The sequence below is a fragment of the Thunnus maccoyii genome, chromosome 9 (assembly GCF_910596095.1).
Source record: "Thunnus maccoyii chromosome 9, fThuMac1.1, whole genome shotgun sequence".
NCBI lineage: Eukaryota > Metazoa > Chordata > Actinopteri > Scombriformes > Scombridae > Thunnus > Thunnus maccoyii.
Genome location: NC_056541.1, coordinates 16,553,586 through 16,577,626, shown reverse-complemented (window position 1 = coordinate 16,577,626; position 24,041 = coordinate 16,553,586). Strand labels below are relative to the sequence as shown.

The following is a 24,041-nucleotide window of genomic DNA, read 5'->3' as shown; positions in this document are numbered from 1 at the left end:
AAGTACAGGGAAGTTCAAATCAACTAGCAATTAAAATGTTGCCAACGAAATACAGTATACTGCTGTTGTAAACACATGCAGTATTTTTGCTGAGCTCTGTTGTTGTTCTTTTTGGTAATGGTACAAATAAAACTCTACACTGGGCAACATTTCATCCCACAACCCTCATCTACACTGAGCCAGCCAGATCAATTAACAGAACACAACAGTTTGTCTGTGATCAACTGAATCTTCCTTTGATCCGCATGTCTCCTCCGGTTTTGCTCATATGAGAACAATAAACAGCCCTTTTATCCACATTAGCTCCTAATGAATCTCAGAGAGATCAAGCAGGGAGAAAAGGAGGAGAGGGACCAGGGATGGAGGTGGAAGGAAGGAGAAAGATAAAGAAAGACAATAACAAAAAGAGTGATAAAAAGGGAGAGAGGTGGGGATAAATTGAATGAGAGAGGGGCAAAGTGTCTTTCTTGGCTTGACAGGTCCCAAACCCCCTCTGTCAACCTAGGACATCAGAGCTGTGCGATCTAGATGAGATTTATTCATCTCTGCAGGGAGTGTGTGTGTGTGTGTGTGTGAGTGAGTGCTCAAGTATGTGCCAGTGTGTGTCTGTGCAGGGTTTAGGTTTACCAAGGAAAGGCTTTCGTCAAGCTTTTCTCTGGGATTTAGTTGGGTGGCAGCAGAGTTCTTGTTAGATTGAGGCGAGAGGAGGAGTAGGGACAAAACTCTTCAACTCTGTGCTACTTTTATTGAACTGTACAATATTAAAAGTTGTGACTAAAGCACTTTTCAGACATGGAATATGAACACTGCTGGCTTCAAGCTGTGATTCAGACATGGATAGCATTTACAATAACGTTCCCGATAGCTTCATTCAGACATGACAGGAACATTTACGGAAAGAGACGATGCGCGCAGGATATTCGGGTGATTTTTTTTTTTTTTTTTTGTTCGTTCACAGGCTGCATCACTGATTGATTTTACAACTTTATTTTGCTGTTGAAGCCTTCATTAATAACCATCATGAGAGTGAGGTGTGCTCGCTCCCGCTTATTTCAGTGAATCCACCTCTACTGTCAACTTCATCATTTAACTTTATTAGAGAGTGAATTCTGGTACCTGTTTTATAAAGTCTGACATTCACAATCATTGAATGACAGAATTATAAGTTGTCACTCTCTTACCGATCTGATTAGAGAAGATTAATCTCCTAAACATTTATTTAACTGATTTCGTACATAAGAGATGAGACATACAAGACTGAGATATTACATTTATTACAGTAATAGTAGAGGGTGAAACAAGACGCACATTTCTCTCTATATATGTTTTACCCTGAGTTGCTGCAGCCTTGACGTTAATGTGACAGCATTTAATTCAGACTTGTTGAGTGTGATGTGGAAATGTTACTAGGTCCGTCTTAGTAAGATTGCATTGTGACTTTTATGTAAAAGTGACCATTAATATTCAGATGACACAGTGCCAACAAATATTGGGCATGGCTGTTTATTAAGCGTACTACTTCTGTACTATGTGTATATGTGTGTGTGAGTGTGTGCATGTGTTTTCATCAGTGTACGTGTGTAGACCCACATATAGTCATTTTTGTTGGTATAATTTGTCACAGTGGCTTAGTTAGTGTACATTTATTCGTGTCTGTGTGAAAGACAGAGTGGCTGTGTGTGTGAGTGCGTGCCCTCTTTATTGACCTACATGGAGTATCAGTGGCAGCTGGATGATAAGGAGAAATTAAAAATGTAGGGTGGGACACAGCATGAAGACCTTGGCTCAAACTCTCATGTGGAGGAACGTACAGATGGACAGACAGCGAAGGTGGATGTGGGAGAGGTAGTTTTTATGAGGAAAAAGAGAGAGAGGAAAAGGTCTGATAAAACAAGCCAAACCACATAATGTAAAACCTGATCAGTCGGTGGATAAAGCCTACAGTGTTGTGTATGTATAGATTCATCACAGTTATTGTGGGTTGATAATCCTCGTGCTGCAGTGTATAGCAGTCAACTACATTGGTTTGAAATGTCTGTAGATGAATTGCTGAGAATCTACAAAGTATACTGTGTATATACTGAGGAAATGTTTTTCTTTTGTTTGTTTGTTTGTTTGTTTTTTTAAAAGATTTTTTGGCATTTTTGCCTTTATTGGGCAGCGAAGAGGCAGACAGGAAACAAGAGAGAGATATTCAACAAAGGATATATCACATATCACAAGATATTCAGTGAAATTGGGTTGGGGTGGAAGAAAAATGTGAGAGTTGGAAATTTTTAGAAGTCTCATTTCTTAATTAATAAGAAAACCAATGCTCCAGACTATTAAATTGTTCATAAGGGTTTTATTTTCAGAAGTATTGATTATCTATGAAGCATTCATCCTAAATATCCTGAACCTCCTCTTTCGTACCCTGGAGTGGAGAGAGAGAGAGAGAGAGAGAAGCTGAGGGAGTGGCAGCGGCGCGGAGAGTGATACTGGGAGCAGAGAGAAAGCAGCAAGAGTTGGATGAATTGAGGTTAGGCAGAAGATAGAAAAAGGTAGAGAAAGTCGAGAGTATCGTCTGTTTGTGTGTGTGGGAGAATGACTAAGAAGGTGGGAGGTAAACGGTAACCTTTTGACAGAGCAAGAAAAGCAAAGAAACAACATAAAGAGGGAGAAGGCATATTATGTGAGGAAATAGTTGCAATGCTGAGAATAGGACATTGTTCAACAGGACTGATAGATTGAGGAGAAAAGTGATGAGGAAGAAAGTGAGGAAGCTTTAGTTGAGCCACATACTCAAGGAATACATTCAGTTCAATGGCATGAAGTTAGATAACTGAGTAAAAGAGGAGAAAATGAATACAGGAGTGCAAGAGATATAGGTGAGAGAGAGCAAAAATGAGGAAATAGCTTGAGGAGGAGGGCGGTAGAGAAAGTGGGAAGGGAGGGCAAGAAGAAAAAGAGGGATTGAGGGAGGGGCGAGAAGAAGAGAATTTGTCCTGGCACTCCAGAAAACGACTCTGTGGGTGTAAAAATAATTTACGGTAGCCACCTGAGAGGCTGCAGTGTCACAGTGCGCCCTAGTTTAATTTAGACCCAATGCATATGACATGATTTTTATCAGATTTTGTCCCAGTTTAAGTGTTCTACTGTATTTTAGAAGACGTAGAGACGAAGTAAAGCGCTCACATTACAGTTGTTGCCAGAGGTGCGTTCAGAGCACCAGTACATTTAAAGAAAAAAAAAGTCTCTGACAGCAACTTTTGCGCCTAATTAACTGACATTTTGTGTACACTCACCTTTTTTTCAGCAGACATGAGGGGCTTCTTTTTATAGTGAAATATTTATCATCGTGTCAGATGCTGTAAAATTAGAAATTAATAATGTATAATTATAATGACTGCGAATTTATAATTGCAGAACATTCTCCACACCAAGGTCGCAGTATGAGAGGGTCAAAAAGATACATGAATGCAAGAAAAAATGCCAAGTTTCACGCGCACATGTCCTCACAAACATATACAGATATGTAAACATGTACAAAATGTCATTCATGAAAAAGCAGAAACACAAAACAGACTGCCTGTCTCATCTCTCTGTCTTTCTCCATCTTTGTCTTCTTTTATGACTCACTCTCTCCAGATAACCTTTTCCCCAAACACCATCTCTGTCTTTTCTCTGAGTCTCACATTAACAGCTAGGACAGCCAGTTTCTCACACACACTGTCACAAACTGAAGTGTGTTAATGTGCGAGAGAGCCAGAGAGAGAAGGAGAGATGATCAAAAGAGTTCTCGGAATTCACTGTCCATATTTTCTTTAAAAATTTCTGTTCCATCATATCAGTGTTTCCGTGATATGAGTTCTTGCAGTAAAATCAAAACCCATAATAGTAAAATTTGAAGAGGACTTTACATTTCAAGTTATTCATTACACCAACATCTTAGAAAGCCAGTTAAATCTGGGGCTGGTTGCACAAAGATGATGACTAAATAGTTTAAAGCCTAAAAAGTTAGCTACCATCACCCCAGGCTGTCTCTGAACTTTACAGCTGTGTTTCTGTAATAACAATCCATGACACCTGCTGATAAGTGTAAAACAAACCTACTATAATAATTTGTGGTTTGCCAACATGGTTGAGGAGTGAGAATTGACAAGGAAAAGAAATTTTAGAAAGTATTAACACCTTGGATATATTATTTCTGCTACCACAGCACTCATCTCTGATTATTCACAGTAAAATGTCCTCAAAGCTATTTAAATTATTCCAGAAGACATAGAGTACATTTTCTGCTGATGAGCATGGAGCTGAGCAGTTTAAACTGTAAGGTCAGCTGTGCTTTCTTAGTTTCAAAAGAGTCTTAATTCACTCAGAAGACAAAGACATGTAATCCCTCTTAAAATAGTCAGGATTGAATTATAGTCTGACTGTGTGTTAGATTTAATCCATAGTCTGTCTTTGTGCAACGAGCCACTTCATTTTTTACTTTGTCATTTCCTGTCTCTGCAACTTGAAATATAGTGGAAATATTGTATTTCACTGTATTTACTTATCCTTATTTTTCTGACCATTTATACTGTTTTTAATAAATCTCAGTGTTAATTCTAGACAAAAGGCAGCTCAGCGGCTTTTGTTACATTTCAAGAGGCAGAGCAGGTGACATCTTTAATTTATTTCAAATCGCATAAATATTACAGAACTCGTTTGACAGGTTACCTAACAGTTTCTGTGCGAGGTGTCAGCTTTACTGTTTTTTGAGGTGCTTGGGACAGAGTAACTATAGCACATGACTGCTACTGTTTATCAGACACAACAGGCTCTTCAGTTTATAAAGGAGGCTCCAAGTGTCACAGCTTTTCATGTATATGTGTCCAGATGCACAGAATTGATCAGTATTTTAGAAGCTGCTGTATCCTAACAACGTTGGGAGGTAATGGTCACCTGCTCTTTATATTCCACTGATAAGTTAGTTAATCCATAAAGACAGGCGACAAAGGTCACAGTTCTTCATCGTACATTCTTGAAGACATGATACTGTATCTATATGTGCAAGTGACACATTTTTTATCACCTCCTCTCCTTTTTTCTTAACACTTAAGCAGCTTCTCTCACCCTCTTCTGTCAGTATGCATGAATAGTATGTTATTAAAATTTGATTATGATGTGATAATAATAGTGAGTTAGGCAGACATTCACTAAACATAGACAGCAGGTTGACAGAAGAAAAGACAGGACAGAGATGGACACAGAGAATTCATACCAGAGGTAATGAAAACTACGTCCAGCTGGGTTAGTGTGCGTAGGTTTGTTTTGTTTTTGTTTTGTTTTTTTAAAATTGAACCAAATTATACAGTTAAGAAGCAGGGACAGTATTAATTCTTTCCATCATTTTTTTCCTAATGATTGGCTGGAGTATCCCAACATGGTGGCACTTTTTGTACTAAATTATTGTTTCCCAGCTCCAGTATTTTTACTCAAAGATACACTATGTACTAATGACAAGACTGCATTACTTTGGCAGTCTGGCTCTGCAAAATTAACATCATTTTCTAATAAAACAAGCCAGTAAAATACACAGAAAGCTATCAAACCTATTTTTTAAAGTATATTAATTGTATATTTTTCTCCACTGCGATTATATTAAATACTCAAAACATGGTCAGAAGTCCAATACACTATAATGTGCAGTTTGGACATCTGGGACTCCCTTTTAATCTCGGTCCAACTGTAGAACTCATATCACACCTATCTTGGATTTCTCATAGCTTCCCATCAGATTTACAATTCAATATATTGTTCCTGTGATCACACATGGAGCTCTGCATGGTCAGACCCCTGCCTACATTTGTGATTTACTCCGTCTCTACACCACTAGTGGAATGGGTTTTCTCTTAAATCTTCTGACCAAGGACTGTTGGCTGTTACCTGGTCCACATTAAAAACTGTGAACGTGAATAGCATTTGATACAGTTACCCACAACCCTGGAACTTACTGAATACTGTTGAGACCTTTTAAGATGGCACCTTAAAGCTCATATTTTAAGATTGCCCTTTATTTATTTATTTATTGTAGGAACAGAAGTGAAATTCTTAGGGAAGCACTGCTACGAGCAAATAGGGTATGCTGGTAGCCTAAAATGTAGTAGCAGTCCAGGAATGTGTAGTCAGTCTTTTATTTCCATTTCTATTTTTCTATTTTCTATTTATTTGATTGTTTTGTTCCATTCTTCCTGGTTGTAATAAGAAACAGTTGAATTCCCTTCAGCCCCTTCAACTCACAAGCGTTTGTGGTTTAAGAGGTGCAACGTTATGGATAGATATTGGTATAAAGATAACAAGGAAAATGCTTTTAATTATGCTGTTATTTTTTATATCCCTTTCCTTAATTTCAATATGTAATTTGTTAAACAAATTGAAAGAAAAGAAGCGTTGAAATGATAAACATCATTATAAACCGTCGCTGTTACCCTCATGTTTCCTCAAAAGTGTGTTTTTCAAAAAAAAGTTAACAAATTGAATAATTTCTGCTAACAAGGGGAATGTAATTCACCTCCATACCCTCTTCAACTTGCGGCTGATTGCAAGCATAGAGTGGCCTCCACCTCTGTACAAAATCACATAAAGTGGATGCACTCCAATGATTCTGATCAGATTTATTCCCACTGAGGCCATTCCAATCACATTAGAAATAAATTCGCATGACCCACTTTTCTTCCATTGCCTTTTCCATTCAATTCAACCATGAAAAATTGGTTGAAATGCCACCTGATAGGTGACTTAATGCATACTGTGGTGCTTCTTTCAGCAAAGAGAATAAGGTTTCTGATTTAAGTTTTAGGTTTGTTAATGTTTTCCTCTTTTTTGGGTTGTACATACTGTAGTAGGGCTGCTTAGCAATAGATTGGTTACACTTTAAGCTACATATTTTGTATAGTAGGTCATCACATTGAGGTCAGATTAGCATGTCCAGTCACTTGGCATTGAACTTCGTAAACTAGATCAAGTACATTATCTCTCTCTTTGGAAGAGTACCCATTGTATGAAAACCAAAAGTAGCAGAAAGTAGGTTGAATAACATTTGAATTACCAAAGTCATTTGAAGTTGTAAAGGCCTGAATAGAAATCAGAGGATCCGTAACCTTTTTAATAAACTGTCTGGTAGATGAGTATTACATTTTGTTTGACTGCAAGAATGTAAGCATAGTTATAGAGAAAAGTACTTGCCAATGTACTATTTAAACCATCCATCCATGTTTGAATTAATTTTGATATTATAGTCAGGACAAAAGTTAGTTGTAGATTAGGTGCCTTTTTGAACAACGTTCTACCTTTGTTTGAGTAATTTATGTTGTACTTCTTTCCCTCTAGGTGCCATTGTTGTGTTATAATTGTATTGTATGTGTTGTTTGTACTTCATACCATGTAATCATGGTCGTGAGTCAATTTAATTCAAATCAAAATCTTTTTCTCTTCACCGTCAGTGTGAGTCAGTTCTCTCACGGCGTTCACCCATCTCTCTACCTTTTTCTCTATCTATACACTTTTGGTCTTGTCTGACCTATAAACAAACCACACACATCAATAAAGTCTACATGGATTTAGTCATAAGCCTTTTCTGAAAAAAACACAACCAATCATATACATGCGGTGTAACACACACACACACACACACACACACACAGGGCACAGAAGCATACACACTGTGCCGCTGTAGCCAGACTCATTTAGAACAGCCTTCAGTCCTATCCGGGTGAGATTAATTTTAGAGGCTGACTAATGTAGTAATTGTCACAGCATGTTAGTGGTTTTTCAGTCCCATCCAAATCCCATGTTAGTAATTTTTGTGTCGTGTTTGTACGTGCGTGAGTGCTAGTGGCAGAAGAAATATCCTTATTATCTAGAAATAACGGTAACTCCCCTGTAAAGCCAGGTAAACAGTCCAGTCTGATTCAACACTGCTGGGTTTTGTTTTTCTTAATTGTTTTTCTGTTTTTTAAGAGGAAAGGTATTCTGTCACCGGTTTTATCACCATGGAGGCACACAGAGAAGCTTTTACTTTAACTTTTGTCCTCCTCGACCATTATCTTTTGCCTAAGTAAAGCCCATACACAGACCTCAATATTAATAACACCTGTACACTGACTATGCCAGCCAATAAAACCCATCAAAACATGTTTTGAGACACATTGCAGAAATCTTCGGTGTATTGGACATGATAATTCCCTGAAATGGGAAACACGGCACTGCTCTCTGTCAGGTTAGGATGGGAAGTGTTTATTGGCATAATTGTGAGGCAATGACATCACCCTTTCTAAAAAAAAACAATCTTCTTTTACTATTAACCATCAAATCATGTTGCATGCACTATGAAAATGTGTATCAAAGTGTTGCGTAAAATGTCTCAGTGTTACCAGAATCTGCCCGTGGTCCTTGATAATATTCTTGCTCTTAGTTTGCCATTCAATCAGAAAACACTCTACACTTAAGTACACTTCACTGTGAATTAAATTAATCTCCCTCCACACTCAACAAGTGTCTTTATCATGCAGCCAGTATAACATTTTCTATGCTTCCTTAAAGATATTTGAGGTCTGGCTGTTTACTATCATTGTTACAGTCATGATATAACACACTCATGTACAGTGTTGTGCAGGTTACTGAAAATTAGTAGTTAATTACTAATAACTAGTTACTTTACCAATTACTGCATATAAAAGTAATGAATTACTAGGGAAAGTAACTTTTGCATTACTTTTAAATGTCTGCTTCAGTTCTCTTATTAATGCACACATAGCTGTGTTATTTTAGTGTTGCTGTGGCACAGTGTGGGTCAAGACAACCGTCAAATTTTATCTACTGCATCATTGTAGCCATTATCACTGTGATGAAAAGTAAGTAGTGGAACAATAAAACACAATAGATATGTTTTGATAGGCCTATTTACTGTAGCCTCGACAGGCCTTCAAATCAAGCACTAGTACAAAAGTCAGTTTTAATACTCTTTTGTCAGTATAAAATGAAATAACTGTTTCTCAGACATTTGACAGTAATTTTTTATCACGATAGGCCTAATAGATAGTCTACCTGCACGTAGACGACTCACCAGTATATATTTATCCTTGATCTTGAGGAAGGAAAAATAATATCCATATTTCCAGGACAGGAAGCTCACATTGCCTGAACTGTCAGCCATTTTGTTGTTTTTTTTTGTTTGTTTGTTTTTAAATTAAAACTTTATTTAACCAGGTGAATCCTGTTGAGATTACAAAATCTCTTTTTTAAGGGAGCCCTGGCCATGATAGCAGCAATGCAGTGTTTCAAACAACATACAAGAAAACAATTAAAAACACATAAAGCAACACATACAGTGGCAGCTCACAGAATCATATGCCCAAAAAGACTGACAGGAGGAAACAGATCTAGCTAGGGAAGCAATTACAAATTCCAAATGAATTTTTCCTCTAAACCCATCACTACATTTTTAAATACCCTAATCGGGATCAGCTCATCTAGCTGTAAATCTGTCTGCAAGTGGTTCCAGGCTGCAGGGGCGGAGAACATAAAGGCCTGTTTGCCAAATTCAGTGCAAACCTTTAGTCAAAGTTAGTCTAATGCTGATTGATTGAGTCACTTGCGCCACCATAAGGTCGGGTGACGTTAGGTCATAAACTGGAATATTCGGGGAATAGGCTGCGTTTGTCTGCTATGTCCTGCAGTTGTCCACTATTTTCACATAAGACAACAGTAACAAGCCCATTTAAATTTCAGTAATTGTAATTGAGCTATTTAGTTTGAAAAAGTAATTAGTTACATTTCTAGTTACCGCCAAAATTGGATTACTTCCAATGCTGCTCATTTACAGTTTCGATTTTTACATTTCTGAATTTTGATGTCAGTTGCCAAAAATTCTCAGGCTGACTGTCTGCGCATGCATTATAAGGGTGATTTAGAGAGCGCCGTTGTAGCTATATGGTTCCCTGTGGTCCACCCCTGACTCTCTGTCTGTCCTTTAGCTAGATGGCTCCCCATGGTTACAGACCATCATGCTCAGCCTCGGGCCCTCTCTGTCCTCTCCTTGTCTCCATCTCTCCTCTTTTTCTGTCCCCCTTCCCTCATGTTTCCCCCCCTCATTTTCCCTCCTGTTTGCTTGCCCCTCTTTTTCTCCTCTGCTTTTATGTCCTTGAAGAGGTAATGGAGGTCTCTCTGTCTGTCATTTAGTTCTCTCCATCTTATCTCTCTAGCCTACCGCACTTATTCCTTTCCACTTGTTATCTCCCTTCTTGTATTCCTCTCTGTCCACATTTTACTGTAGCTATGTGTCTGTTCAGAAATCGAGTTAATATTTTAATGATAACGGCAAGGTCTGGAGTCCAGCCTCATTTCTTATTTTTCAACCTCCCCATGAGACAGTGTGCAGCTTGAGATCCTCTGGCAGCTCCCTCTTGGCTGTTTCACAGTCCATCCAAGGTCTTTACGAAACCCCGACAGTGAAAATCAGGTTGGCAGACTTAATCTGTTGGCTGTTTCCAATTCAAAAAATGTAAACCATAAATCATGTCAATGTATTTTATTAGAGGAACTTATTTGTGCAGTGGACAAATGACACAAACAAGCTGAATAATGATCACAGCTACTATCATAAACATGAATACATCAAGCACATTTTAATGACTGCCAATTTTAGAATCATTTATAACTTCTTTTTTTTTGCTGTGAAGCACTTTGTAACGTGTTTTGAAAGATGCCATAAAAATAAAGTTAATTTTATTAGTATTATTATTCTCCTCCCTCTTCTGTCTTCTGTCTCTGTTGCTTCTCTCCTTCTTCCTCACAGTAATGTCCCCTGACACAGCACAAGGTCAAATTAAAGTGCTATGTGCTCTGGGGTGCCACCATAGGACACACCAAGTTTATCACAGAGACATAGAGAGTAGAGGAGATCACGGTCCTGCAGCATGCACCGCATGACAACTTTATTACGCGCATGCACACACCAGCAAGACCAGCAACAAACGTGCTCATAAATGCACATAAAACACTTGCAAACACACATAAACATTTATGGAAACAGCCAGATGAATACACACGCACACACACAACACCTTTGTATGTTGTCATTCTCTGTGGTTCTATCTATTGCTTTTGCAGGAATATGGTCCCTTAGATAAATCACTGCTGTCTGCAGTGACCCGAGTAATGTGTAACATGGTGTCTTGTTTCTTGTATTTAGGATCCTGGCAGAGAGGAGGCCTTGCTGCAACAACTGAGAGAAAAAGATGAGCTGATTCTCAGACTCCAGAGTGAACTGGTAAGATTAATTGACTTAACAAAGACAATAACAGGCAGGTTTGGGATCTTGTATGAATGTCATATAAAAAAATTGTCTGTGTTTTTCTTGATGTCTGACGTCCTGTTTGCATCATGTGTGAATGTTTGCAGGATTATTTTGATTCTTTTAAACAACAGAACCCACTTGGACAGTCAGAATATTGTCCTCTCACATTGCAGTATAATTTGTTCTCAGCTGTGACATGACAGTTTAGTTTTGCTAACGCTACAAAGAAATTACTTAGCAGGATCTCTCAAAGGACTTTTTCACAAATACTCAAAGATGACAGCTCCCTGACATACTTTAAAAAATGGTCGATGTTGCCACAGCTACATTACCAGTCAGAAGATTGACTGTTCTGATGATGATCATTCAGTGATTTTTATACAGGCTGTGCAATCATGGGAACTATAAATGAATCCAGTAAAGCAAAAATGTTTCCAGAATATTGAAAAATCCTTGTAACAAGTAAGAGAAGCAAGATGTTGTCTCAGACAAAAAGAAATCTAAGGTTTGCTCATCTAACTTTAGCTCCGTCACAATTTCTTTTTCTTGGTCTTTGTTTTTCTAAACTTTGAAATGAATAATTAAATCAGATTGAATATTTTTAAATTATTTGTTTTATTGCATATGAATTAAAGACTAATTGCCTTTGAAGCACAAGTCCTTTCATTCCCTTTTGAGCACAAAAAACATCCTTCCTTTTTAGAAAGGTTTAAAAAAAACATTTCAAAGAGCAGAAAGTTTAAGTTTTTTTTTTAATGATTTAGCAAAGCAGCGTTGTCAGTTTTTTTTCCTCTCTTTTCTGATACATGAGACCACATGCAGCAGAGGGCGTAGTGACAGGACAGGCTGACCACAGAAATACTGAGGAAATGAATGTGAGAATGGTTTAGAGTTGGCTCGAAGTCACACCATCAATATCACATGGCGTGGCACCAGGAAGCCCATCTTTTCCATCTTTGTTAATGTAAACTGCTTATTCCGCAAGCTTAATGTAATAACAGAATTACTGGGGATCCAGTCCAGCCAAGCAGAAAGTATAATGTTTTTGAAAATTGTCTCCGTAGACAGGGAAGGGAGGCATAGAGTCATTCTCATGTTTGGATATGTGGAATAACCAAATTATACTCATGAAATATAGAGATTTAAATGCAAAATACATATATTTTTTTCCACCCATTTAGAAACTCAATTGTTGGATCCTCTGCGAAATTGGTCCGTATGGCAACATTGTTAATCGTCATCTACACGTCTGTAATTTGTCACCTGTTCCATAAAAGCGATGAAACGCGGACATTATGCCAGGCCTTAGCAGGATAATGCCAGTGTTATGGCGATATCGTGAGAGATGCCAATCCAACCCACTGACATGAGTCTCATTTGGCATCTGTTTGTTTGATCACTTTTTGGCGCTCGCATCTCGTTTTTCTCACTCTTCCTCGTCTCTCTCCTTTTGCTCTCTTTTAAGTGTGAGAACAGTCTCCCTCCCTGTCAGAAGCAGCTCTCTTTCTCTCTTGTCTTCCTCTGTGGGGTGTATTTATCAGTGCACTTAATGCAAAGTCAAATTGAGCACATTTGTATCCAGACCTCAGACTTACCTGAGGCATTAAATGCATGCACAGGTAGAATTCCCCAAAACAGAGGTGTGTCTGGAGTCTGTTCACATCTGCAGCTTTTTTCTTGTGCAATATCCACACCAAGATGCTACTGTTTAACAGTTTTTATAAAAAAGTGACAGCTAAAAAGTGATTTCAGTGTCCCTGAAATCAATGCCTACAGCCAGTGTGACATCTGTACGGTCACATAGTAAAACACCTTTTTAATTGCATCAAAGCATTTCTTGTAGTTAGTTTTATTTTTAATGAATACATGCAGCAGCCTATTATCATCTATAATTTATTTTTCATTGAAGCATCATTTAATTTCAAAAGGAAATGCAATTCATTAAATGAAACACTTTAAATGAGTTGATCTGAAGTTATAGAAGAAGTATGACTTTTTTTTTAAAGATGATGGTATTTAATCGTTGAAGTCTTCAGGGCCTTTAGGTTGATTGATTTTTCTGGAGGCTGCTAGATCTTATATTTTTAGATGTGATAAAGATTTAAGATGATCAAAGTCTTAAGGTGTTTTGATTGAGAAGGTTATTAACAGGAATTAATTTAACCTAAATGTGTCAGGAACTTTGATATGTACTTGGGTTTGTGCACGAAATGACTGAAACTAGTAATATTTCTTATTGGTCTGATCCATGACTGTCAAATATATCTCTGCACTATATGGGTGCACACATAGAATCACTCAAGAGTAGGAACAAGAATAACAAGTTTCCTAAAGCTGAAATTATTCTTTCCGTCTCCACGAGTCCGTGACGTTCCACGAGGGTCCGCTAGGGTCCGCGTGACATAAACTTTGTCATCAGAGGGTGTACGGGTAGGCTCTGTGCAGACATCCGCATTCCTGCAATTTGTTGTGCCCACATGGACCTATCCGCACTAGTCCCTACGGTCACAACGCTGTGTTCGTGTAGACAGTGATCTAATGCGCATGTGTAGAACGCATCCTCCAAGTAGACCCAAGAAGGTAGTATAAACAGACCCGTCCGTGGTGTCCGCAGCTGTCCGTGTAGGCATCTACTTGGGAGTATAAATGAAGCAGTAGACAGCTGTGCACTGTAGTGTTGAGCGAACATTACTCAAGCAGGTGTAAATAGCCCATTTGTTAGGGACTATTTTCAGCTGCAGATGCGGTGCACTTGTGAGGTGTGATCATTTGTGAGGACGGTGTATGTGGGACTGAGTCAAATAGTATCATGTCATCCTGTATGCAATGGCGTTGCCTCTTGATGAATCTTTAATAGTTTGTGGACAACAACAGAGGTCTATGACACAAAGGATATCAGTCTCAGTCAGAAAAAATATGGAATTTCACCAAATTTACCCTTTAAGTCTCCAAGTCTGGATACAGTTTTATCACCCTCTTCTATTTACTGTGTGACCCTCTCCGATTCTTTCATTTCTTCTTTCCTTTCTTGTTCCTACACTTTTTGTTTCTTCTTCTCTCTCTCTCTTTCTCCCATATGGTGACGTGGTGAAGCCACCAAATGACTGAGTGTTTTTTTTGTTTGTTTTTTTTCCCCCACCCGCATTACGCATGGATCCATCAATCAGTCTTTAGGGCATGCAATTGCCTTTGCATGCACAAACACACACAGATGCTGATCAGCCTTGAATGTGTGTGTTTGGGTGTGTGTATTCATCTGTTTGGCATTTCTCTCTGACAGGGATGTTCTGGTTCCTGCCACGAGCTGGATTTGATTTCCAGACAAATACTGCGTGTGTGTTTTTTTGAGCAAAACTCCGCATATATCTATTTGTGTGTACTGATACTTGGCTGTATCCTTGCTGCTGCAGCAGCCAAAACCTAACCTTATTTTTATCGACACCAAATGCCCTTGGAACGAAGGTAATTCTGTCATTGCTTCAAATTGATGAAGATGTGCATTTTGGGGGATATGTTGCGCTTGTGAACATTGGTGAGTGTGTATACATGTCTGTATGGGTAAGAGACAGTCTAAAAAGGAAACCTTGCCAAGTGCAGCGTTTTGAAGGAAAGGGCAGCTCATAGTCAACGCTCTCCGCTCTCGCTCTGCCTCCGTCTGTAAATCTTCCAGTGAAAACCTATTAATTATCTCCTAGAAGGACCTGCTAGCTCGCTGGCCATCACTAGCTGTCACTTTTTATGAGTTTTCCTCTCTCTGCTGATGCATTTTGTTGAAGGACCGCGCTCTAACCGCAACATTTAGCATGCAGAAATCCTCCCTTGCTTTTCATGTAGGCATGGGCATGACTAATGAAAACAGATTTTTTTTAACTCAATCTGTCAGCTCATTTTTGCTGGCTTTGAACAGTACAGTATACATTTGGGTTTAGAGCTATATCATAAATTATATATCTTTCATTTTTCTAATTTCTTCTTACCATAAACCCATCCTTGAACCTTGTCCTAATTTGGCTGATTAATTTTAATCAAGGTTAATGAAATTCTCAATATTTCATAGCCACTGCAACTTTCAACCCATTCTTTTCCCTTACCCATGAGCAGTGTGGGGCAAGCATGTCAGAATGATTAGTGACATTGTAATAAAATGCTCCCGGTGGAAATATGCTGGGTTCCTATCATTCAGAGGACATGCAACCTCCCTTTTCAAAATAATCCCATAGAGGTTACACAGGAGTCCACAGGTTCTTGGTCAAGGTAAAAGTGCTGTATTTCGAGGGAAAGGGCCAAAGCTTTTCTCTCTACACTTCCATCTGTAAATCTGCCAGTGGAAACCTATTAATTATCTCCTAGAAGGACCTTCTAGCGGACTGGCCAGTACTAGCTGTCACTTTTTATGAATTCTTCTCCAATAGTGCACTTTGCGGAGGCTCCCAGCTCTAATATTTGGCTGTAGAAAAGTTGTCCAGCAATTCAGACCAGTTTTATGACCTCTTGGATTTCCAGGAGAGGGAGCAGACTGGGAGAAAAGGATTAAGGTTTGTTGAGGTTGTGTCTTTTAATCATAGAAACAAAAGCTAACTATACTGTACTGTGCGAGTGGAGGAAAGGTTTAAATCTGCTGGGAGAGCATTTAGTTGTTCTGATTTATTTGATTTTCTTTTTTTTTCTTTTTTGGACATGGCTGATGGGTGTGTGTTTGTTTTGTATGCAGGAGAGTGCCAAAGCTGCCCTGAAGATGAAAGACTGCCAAATGACTGACCGCACAACACAGACAGAACACATGGGGCCGGAGGTGAGATAAAACATCTACTAAATGAGGCTCGGTTTTAACAAAAGTCTTCACTGCAAACCCTTTCCTTCTCTATCCTCTTAATTTGTCATCCTATCTGTGACAATGCATTTAATGCTGAGCCACAGCAGCCAATCTTTCTGCCCTTCCTTCCTTCTTCCTTCTTTCCCATCTTTTTAAGAGCATCTTTTCACGTCGAGCTAAAGCTCTAATCCATCTGTCTTTCTGAAGATGTTGTACTGCAGTGACATTCATATTATAGTCCACTACCTGCTCCTCCCCTCCTTCATCCAATTCTCACAGTGCTCAGGGAGGGTGCTGTGCTGTTTCTTACACCAATGCCCTCAGTTGACATGGCCTCTTTGGCTTCACTAGGGGCTGACAGTATGGGAACGGAGCAGACTTAATGGATGACTGTCTAAAAATGGCTGCATGTAATGGAATCAGGAACAGAGTTTTAGGGTCTGTTTTCTTTGTTTCTTTTTTCTTTCTTTTAAAGCTCTTTTTTCATCTTCTCTTCTGCTCAAAAACGTCTTTTATACCTTTAATCCTGCTGTGTGTAAAGTTGGCAGGAAACATTGTTAAAGGTGGAAAGCTGTGTCATTGTGTGAGTGAGTGGGTGCATAATACCCACACTAACACACACTGACCTACACACACACACAAACAACAGATAATGTTTGACTTTACTCATGCAGTGTCGAGTGCAGAAATATCCATTATTTGCACATAACAGAAATGTTCCTTCTGTTGAGTTTCATGTATATGCTGCACAACACCAAATAACCTTTCCACTACTGTGAACTTCAGCTATGGCCTGATACAGAGCATGTATTGTAAATTCTTTCAGGGCAGGAATTATACCACGGCTAAACGGTCAGTGCTGTGGATGCCCCGGAGTGTGGCTGTAAAGCCCTTTCTAAAATTAACTACCCGCACGGCCAGTTTGACATGCCCTGTTTTGAGCTGACTGTTGTGCCCTTAAAAGAAAGCTGCAGATTTGCTCATTTAAAACAATATGCAACACAGTAAAGAAACAAACTCACGTTTCCCAGTGTCTCCATCATTAAGCAGGACATCGACAGTAGCACAAGATTTCTCCCACTCCTGCAAATATGTAACATTAGCTAACAATAAATGTTATGTGATAAGTACAAGCAGCTAAACTTACACAGTGTGAGTATTAATACACGTGTTTTAAAGTTTAGTTGTTAGCTAACTACGAACGTACACAGAGTTTATAACTTGCAGTGAAATTCATGGATGTATTATAAGAGCTGGATACCGGACTAAAAATGGCGCCCATTCAGTCCTATAGGAACAATAACAATTAATATAATGAATTGTTCACATTTGAAAAAAAAAATCAATCAGACAGCATTTTGTGGAAAAGTCAAACATTCAGTGTACGGTTTTTATAAACTTAGTACTGTTTTTCAATACACTGACTCCTATCTGATTGTATACTGTTTTGTCTTCATACAAAGTAATTATCACTTATTATTATTGCACCATTGGTTTAGACCTTGGTGCCCTACATTTTGCCTGCAATAAATTTGTATTTATCAAAGGCCAAAGTGGCCTTGCCCTAAAAATGATTTAATTCCAAGCCGATTCTTTTTCTTAGAAGCAAAGAGTTGAACACAGAATATAATTTGCTTTTTAGCACAAAAATGATTAATGTGAGGATCCTGATATCCTCTTTTACAGTGATGGCAACGTGATGTAAATGTCTGCATGAGCAGCGGTGCATCTCTGACTGTGCTTGTTCTGTAAAATTATAGTACAAGTACAAAGTTATCAGTTATAAATTGTATTGGTTATTCAAGTTCTGCTGTCATTTAAGGCATATACCAGAGAGACAGAGAAAGAAATAGAGAATGCTAATTTTGTGAATTAAAACTTGAGGTGCAAAGTGCAGTTAAGTTAACAATGTGCGGAGGACAAAATGGTACGCTTATGGTATTCTGTGTTGAGAGGGACACGGCAAACCAAGAATGCCCATAAATTATCGATGGATTTTTTGGAGGCTGTTGCAATCATGGCCAATTAGGCTGCCATGATTCTGCTCTATTGCCACTAAATTGACCCAACCCACTTGAAACAAGAAGATGACTGAAGATCCTGAGCGTGTTCTCTGACTTAGTGAGTTAAGAGAATATCTTTTCATGGAACTAAATAAATCTTGCTTGTACAGTTCATCTTGACAATATCAACATGTCCAAAACCCGTCATGATTTCTACTCCATAAACTGGCAGGCTGTACAGAACACCAGACTATGACCAACTAATTTCATGTGTACGGTTTTTGTGGTTATTATGCAACAACTTCGTGGTGGTGTTGGGGCAAGATATGATTATAGTATTCACAGTGGATCTGGTGTGTGTATTTACACTTTGACAATGCACACCACTCAAATTAGAGACTGCATATGGTACACATACCTGCCACTCTCAGATGGCAGTAAAGGGAGTTAATCAGCTGAATGGACAAGCCTTCTTACATGCAAGCTGTTGTGGATTAAATTTGGTGATAAGAACCAGAGAATAATCTTTATTCTGTTTTGCTGGAAATATTATTATACTGATTATATTCTTTCAATGCACATGCAATTCAATACAATAGACGTGTCTACTGGTCAGAAAACAAAAGTGAAACACAAGTAAACCATATATACAGTATTGAATCTTTGATTTTAGAGAGTTCTGTGTAGGTTGTGCCTCCACCAATGAAAATGATAAACAGCACGGCTCTTGGGTGCACTTTGCACAGAGTTCTGTTGAATGGATCCAAACAGACAGAACTGTAGATGGCATAAAACGTGGTAAATCCTGACAACACAATTGCAGTGCTCTGCTGGATTGCTAGTCACACTCCCCATACTGTGCCTGTGTTTCTTCGGCTGTTCACAGCAAGTCACCAAAACAGGTGCAGGCGAAGAAAACACCTCACTGTGCTTCAGAAAAATGCCACTTTCCTGGCTGTGTTCGCATGATGTTACAGCCCCGAATCCTATCATTTTACCATAACTGTCATAATTCTTCTTTTATCATTTTTTTTCTTTTTCTGCACTTAAAGTTTCTTATGCTCATCACTCTTGCTCTTACTCCCTCACAGACACACACAGCCATCACTTATTAATACAATTTTCATAATGTAGCCTGAAATGGCCTCACATAATTGGTTCTGGAGGCTTAAGCAAGTAAAGGCATGGGTTTGTGTGTGCATTATGTTTGTGTGCAAATTTGTATGTCTATGTGTTTGTCATTGCCTGTGTGTCTGCCTATATGCATGTGTGTGTGTGTGTGTGTGTGTGTGTGTGTTTGTTTGTTTTGAGAAACAGCCATTAGTCCTGGCCTTGGACAGTAAAATCAATAAAAATGCTGTTGAAAGTGTCAATGTAACTTCAGTCAAATAGGTTGCAATTGCGCCCCAGACAGTATAATTCACTCTTTATTGTGGTTGTTTGTATGTGTTTATGTGTTGCCATGCCTCATGTGGCATTATTCACACATTAGTATGGTGATTAACAGAGCATACATTTAGTTGAACTGCTTTGTTTGCTTACTGTTTGTCCAGATGTTTTCTAGCAGGCAAAGAGTCCAGAGAAAAATCTGACTGTATGGAGGTTACTGATTCATAAATTGGTTGATACCCTGCGGTTATCATAATTCTTTCTTACATTCTGATTAATTTTGATTAATTTCATTAACACTTATTTCAGATAATCACCTTGATTTGCCTCACCAGGAGGGCAGTGAGAAAGACGCCCTGTTTGTGCTCCTGCCAAGAAAAAGAATTTCTGGTGAGGAGCGATTTTAATCTTTAAATATTCACTCAATTGTATCACCTCTCTGAGGTGGAGTGGTTTGATTAATTAGCTGGTAAGTCATTTGAATTCAAGTAGTGCCACTAAGGGTCTCATCTATTCAGCAGGTGGATAAACATATTAGTGATGTCAAACTACCAGACCTATAATATAATGCTCCCTTCAAATGGATTAAAGCATCTGTTGATTGCGTTCATCATTGTCTAAAATTTTAAGATATTGAAGTAGCTCCCAAAACCTGTTCACTAATGTCTACTCAGGTCCACAATGAGCTTAGCTTCCTTAAACAGTGTGTCCAACTTTAGGAAGTCTGGCTAGTGCTCAACCATATGGCATTGCTTTCTATTATAAGACCAGTACCTGGCTATAGAGACTTCCATATGCTCAGGCCTCTTGAGTAGATGGGCTCTTAATTAGAGGAGCAGCTGGCTGCCCGCTAGCAAGCTAGGCTAGCAGCACAGGTGACTTAACTCTGCAATAGCTTACAGCATGTGCGGCCTGATTTTAGCCCCCCTTCTCCCACCCATGTGTGCATGCCTGTGTGTATGAGTGAGAGAGAAAGCGAGAGTGTGTGTTCTTGTGTGTTTGAGAGTGTGTGGGACATGCTGCAGCATGGAGCAGGCCTATATAGGTTAGCTACCCCAGTGCATCGAGGACAGTCGGTTAGCAACAGAAAGTGTGTCTACAAGTGGGGCAGCTATTTCTACTGCTTCTGCCACTTCACGAGGTCGACCATTTTACTCATCCTCTCTCCCTCTTCCTCACTCTCCTTCTTTTCTGGAACGTCCTCCTACTTTTCCTCATTTTATTGTCCTCCTGATTCTCTTCCACCTGTTTCTGTTCACTGATCCCTGAAAGTGTAGAAGTTAAGTTTCAGACATTCCTCTCCTCTCCTCTCCTCTCTTCTCCTCTCCTCTCCTCTCCTCTCCTCTCCTCTCCTTTCCTATCCTCTCCTCTCCTCTCCTCTCCTCCCCACCGCTCGCCTCTCCTCTCACCCAGGTTTAGATTTCCAGGGCTCCAGGAATCCATCAGGGATTCTCCTGCCCTGGTTTCCCACCGTCAGACGCTCTGTCCTGGGAACACTCTCCCCCACACTCTGTCCCACAGAAAACAACTTTGGGCCAACTTACTTCAAAGTTCCTCTTTTGTTCTCCTTTAACAGGGCTACCTTGTCTTGCTGAGTACTAGGAAGGGCAAGAAAAGGAAATCTTATTTAATTGCTTGAGTACTTGGCACACTTATTAACAGTCATGTTGTACTCTCAATGAGCGTTTGTTTTGTGTTCAGGTCCATACATGTCAATCTAGTTAGTTTCACAGCCATAGTTAAATGGAAATCGACTGTTATCTCATCATGAAGACCTGAACAGTCTGTGTTAATTGCGCACCTGCCGTTTATTCTCTACTACTCCTACAGTAATTTATTTTCTTAAATTTACACAGGTGAACCGAATGTACAATATAGTAAAAAAAAAAAGTAGTGCCTCATAATCAACCAAACTTGATTTTCAGGATACTGGAAAAAATGTAACCTCTGCAATGACTAAAAGATTTGGGAATTTGATCTACAAACATGTTACTTGTACTAACATATTTTGTCATTACTGGTTTCTTTTTAAGTATTCATATCAGTTAGTACAGAGGAAACGTAGTACACGTACTATAGTTAATACCTAAATATTATTTAGGTTGTCCTCTACGGTCAGATACTCAAACAGTCTTTAGATATGTTAAAAAAGCATCTGAGTATGAGACACTACGTATGATATTCAGGGACCTCGTCAAGAGTGCTGTTAAAGAAGACCCACATATCCACCTGAAGCTGACAAGTGACAGTATAACGAGAGAGCCAAACAGAAATTGAAAAGAGTGGACCGACCCTCATTTTTCTATTCTGCACATAAAGATTTCTACTCTTTCTGTCAGTGTGCCAATGTAGAAATGGCAGGTAAGGTGAAAGGGAAACTGAGAAAGAGTAAGACAGAGGGAGGAGGGGGGGGGGGTTAGTGATAAAAGGCGAGAAGCTATTTTATGTCCCGCAGAGACTCTTAAGAGCTGGAGGTATGGTGGCTGTTTGAAAGTTTTTTAGAGGGGATTGAATCGATTGAGATTGCTTTCTTTCAGCAAGCTAATTTCATGGGCATTCTTAAAAGGAACGTTTTATGGGGGGAATCAAAAGCTCTTGATGGTTAGCTCATTCTTGTTGCGTTTCTCGCTGTCTTTCTCAATCTCTTGCTCCGTCTTCTTCTATTCTCTCTAGATTTGTGCAACTTTACTTTTCTCCTCTCTTTTTTCTCCCTCTTTCTCCCCTTGCTGCATACTCACCCCTCTTATCATCCCCTCTCTTCGTAGTAGTTTCTGAAAAGGATGAGAGGAGCAGATGGATAGTTGTGGATCGTTTATCGTCTGTTTGTGGGCTATTACATTTGAATGGAGAAACATTTAGGTGGATCAGGCAGATTTTTCCCTCTTTGTCTCTCATTCTGTTTTTCTCCTTTCTTCACCTCAAAAGAAGTATACCGCGAGATGGAGTAGCTTTTTTTATGTGCAGAAGAATGATCTGTTTTGGGCTAGATGGTTTATTTCATATAAAGAGTGACAGAAAAAAAGTCAGAGCAGTCTTCACTTATTTGGGTAGGACTCGGAAAATGTATGCCTGGGCAGTTTGTCCCTATAACTCACATACAAGACCTGACAAATCATTGTTATACATACATGTATAATATTTAAGGTTTATAAGCATTTTTTGTTCATACAGTAGATGGTAAAAAAAACTAGCTATATGGCAAAAATATTACTTATTTACTTGCTACTGCTACAGTATTTTGTAAGAAACAAGTGAATCAGCAATGATTTGAAATGCACTAGATGTAACATTTTCTTTCAGATATAAAAATGAATGAGTATAATTGATACAACCAACTTTCTTTTTTGTTGGGTTTTTAGACCAGATAACAAGGCCGGGTTATCAGTCAAAGACTGCGCACAGTTGTTGAAGATAAATGTGTGACCCTACACAAAGCAGTGTAGCCTGCTGACATCTCATCCCTGTGGAGGACAATTCTTGAAGAAAAAACAAATTTAAAAAGAAAGCGAGCACAAAGAAGCAACCTTGCTATTTAAAATGGACTGTGTGCTTTTAACTGTGTCAAGACACAGCTGTCCATTTTTTAGCCTTTTTTTTTGGTTTGTTTAGCTTTTTAGCCTTGTACTATTGATGTTGTCAGTTGTTTTTGCACTTTCTGTAGTCTTGGGGCCTCCAGTCAGTCTTGCTGTTTAGGTCATCATCTGATACATCCTCAGATAGCAAATAGTTATCTGTTCTTCATCCCTGCGATTTTTATAATCCCACTGTGAGAGCAATGCCTCCATTTTTGGTCTACTAATGTGATAAAGTACTAAATATACAGTGTTTTCACTGCAGGGGACCAAGTACCTCTTGAGGAACTCAGAAACTAAACCTGGAGGAATCAGGGACTAAGTTTAGTTCCTGATCAATAGTTTCAGGTGTATCAAAAGTCCCTGCTCCAGTGGTAGTACTTTCCAGATGTTCAGGAACTTACACAGCGGCGTTTGGAGGTCTGACCATCACTGATTTGTCAAACACAGACGCTGCTGCAACTACAACTTGTGCACCGCTTCATTCATAAAACAAGAAAGTACTCCAGTGACGACATTAGGATGACAGGATTGTTTGTTAACATGAAAAACAATGTTAGGTTTTGTTGTTGGCTTCCCAGCAATGGAGTGAATGAGACAGACAGCAGAACCTTTTGGTTAAATAGAGCTGTGGTGATGATACATGCTAGAAAAATGTCTGCTACAACACAGTGCATTGTGTTTCTATTGGCAGATTGTGCACATCTGCTCAGTCAGGTTGAACAAAGGTGAACTCTGAACTGCATCAGTTGGACCCAGCTGGAGATCACACGGAAACAGGAAATGCATGCGTCCATTGTGCAGGCGCCAGTAGAAGTGAATGGGAGATGGAGTGAACATCCTCAGGACAAAAAAATTTAACATGATCGTACCTTCATATATTCACAAGTTTCAACAAAAATGTGTTAAAAATCATGTATGTTGTAAATCAATAAATATCTGTT

The 24,041-nt window shown here is 39.0% G+C and overlaps 1 protein-coding gene across 4 annotated transcripts in view; it reads left to right on the top strand.

Annotated features, from left to right (window-relative positions):
- Nucleotides 1–24,041, top strand: part of ccser1 (coiled-coil serine-rich protein 1) — a 116,429-nt gene that overhangs the window by 45,332 nt on the left and 47,056 nt on the right. For all 4 annotated transcript variants that reach the window (XM_042422052.1, XM_042422049.1, XM_042422050.1 and 1 more), the window contains exons 9-10: nt 11,216–11,293; nt 16,032–16,112. In XM_042422052.1, the coding sequence (XP_042277986.1) occupies nt 11,216–11,293; nt 16,032–16,112 (159 nt within the window). The remainder of the gene's footprint in view (nt 1–11,215; nt 11,294–16,031; nt 16,113–24,041) is intronic.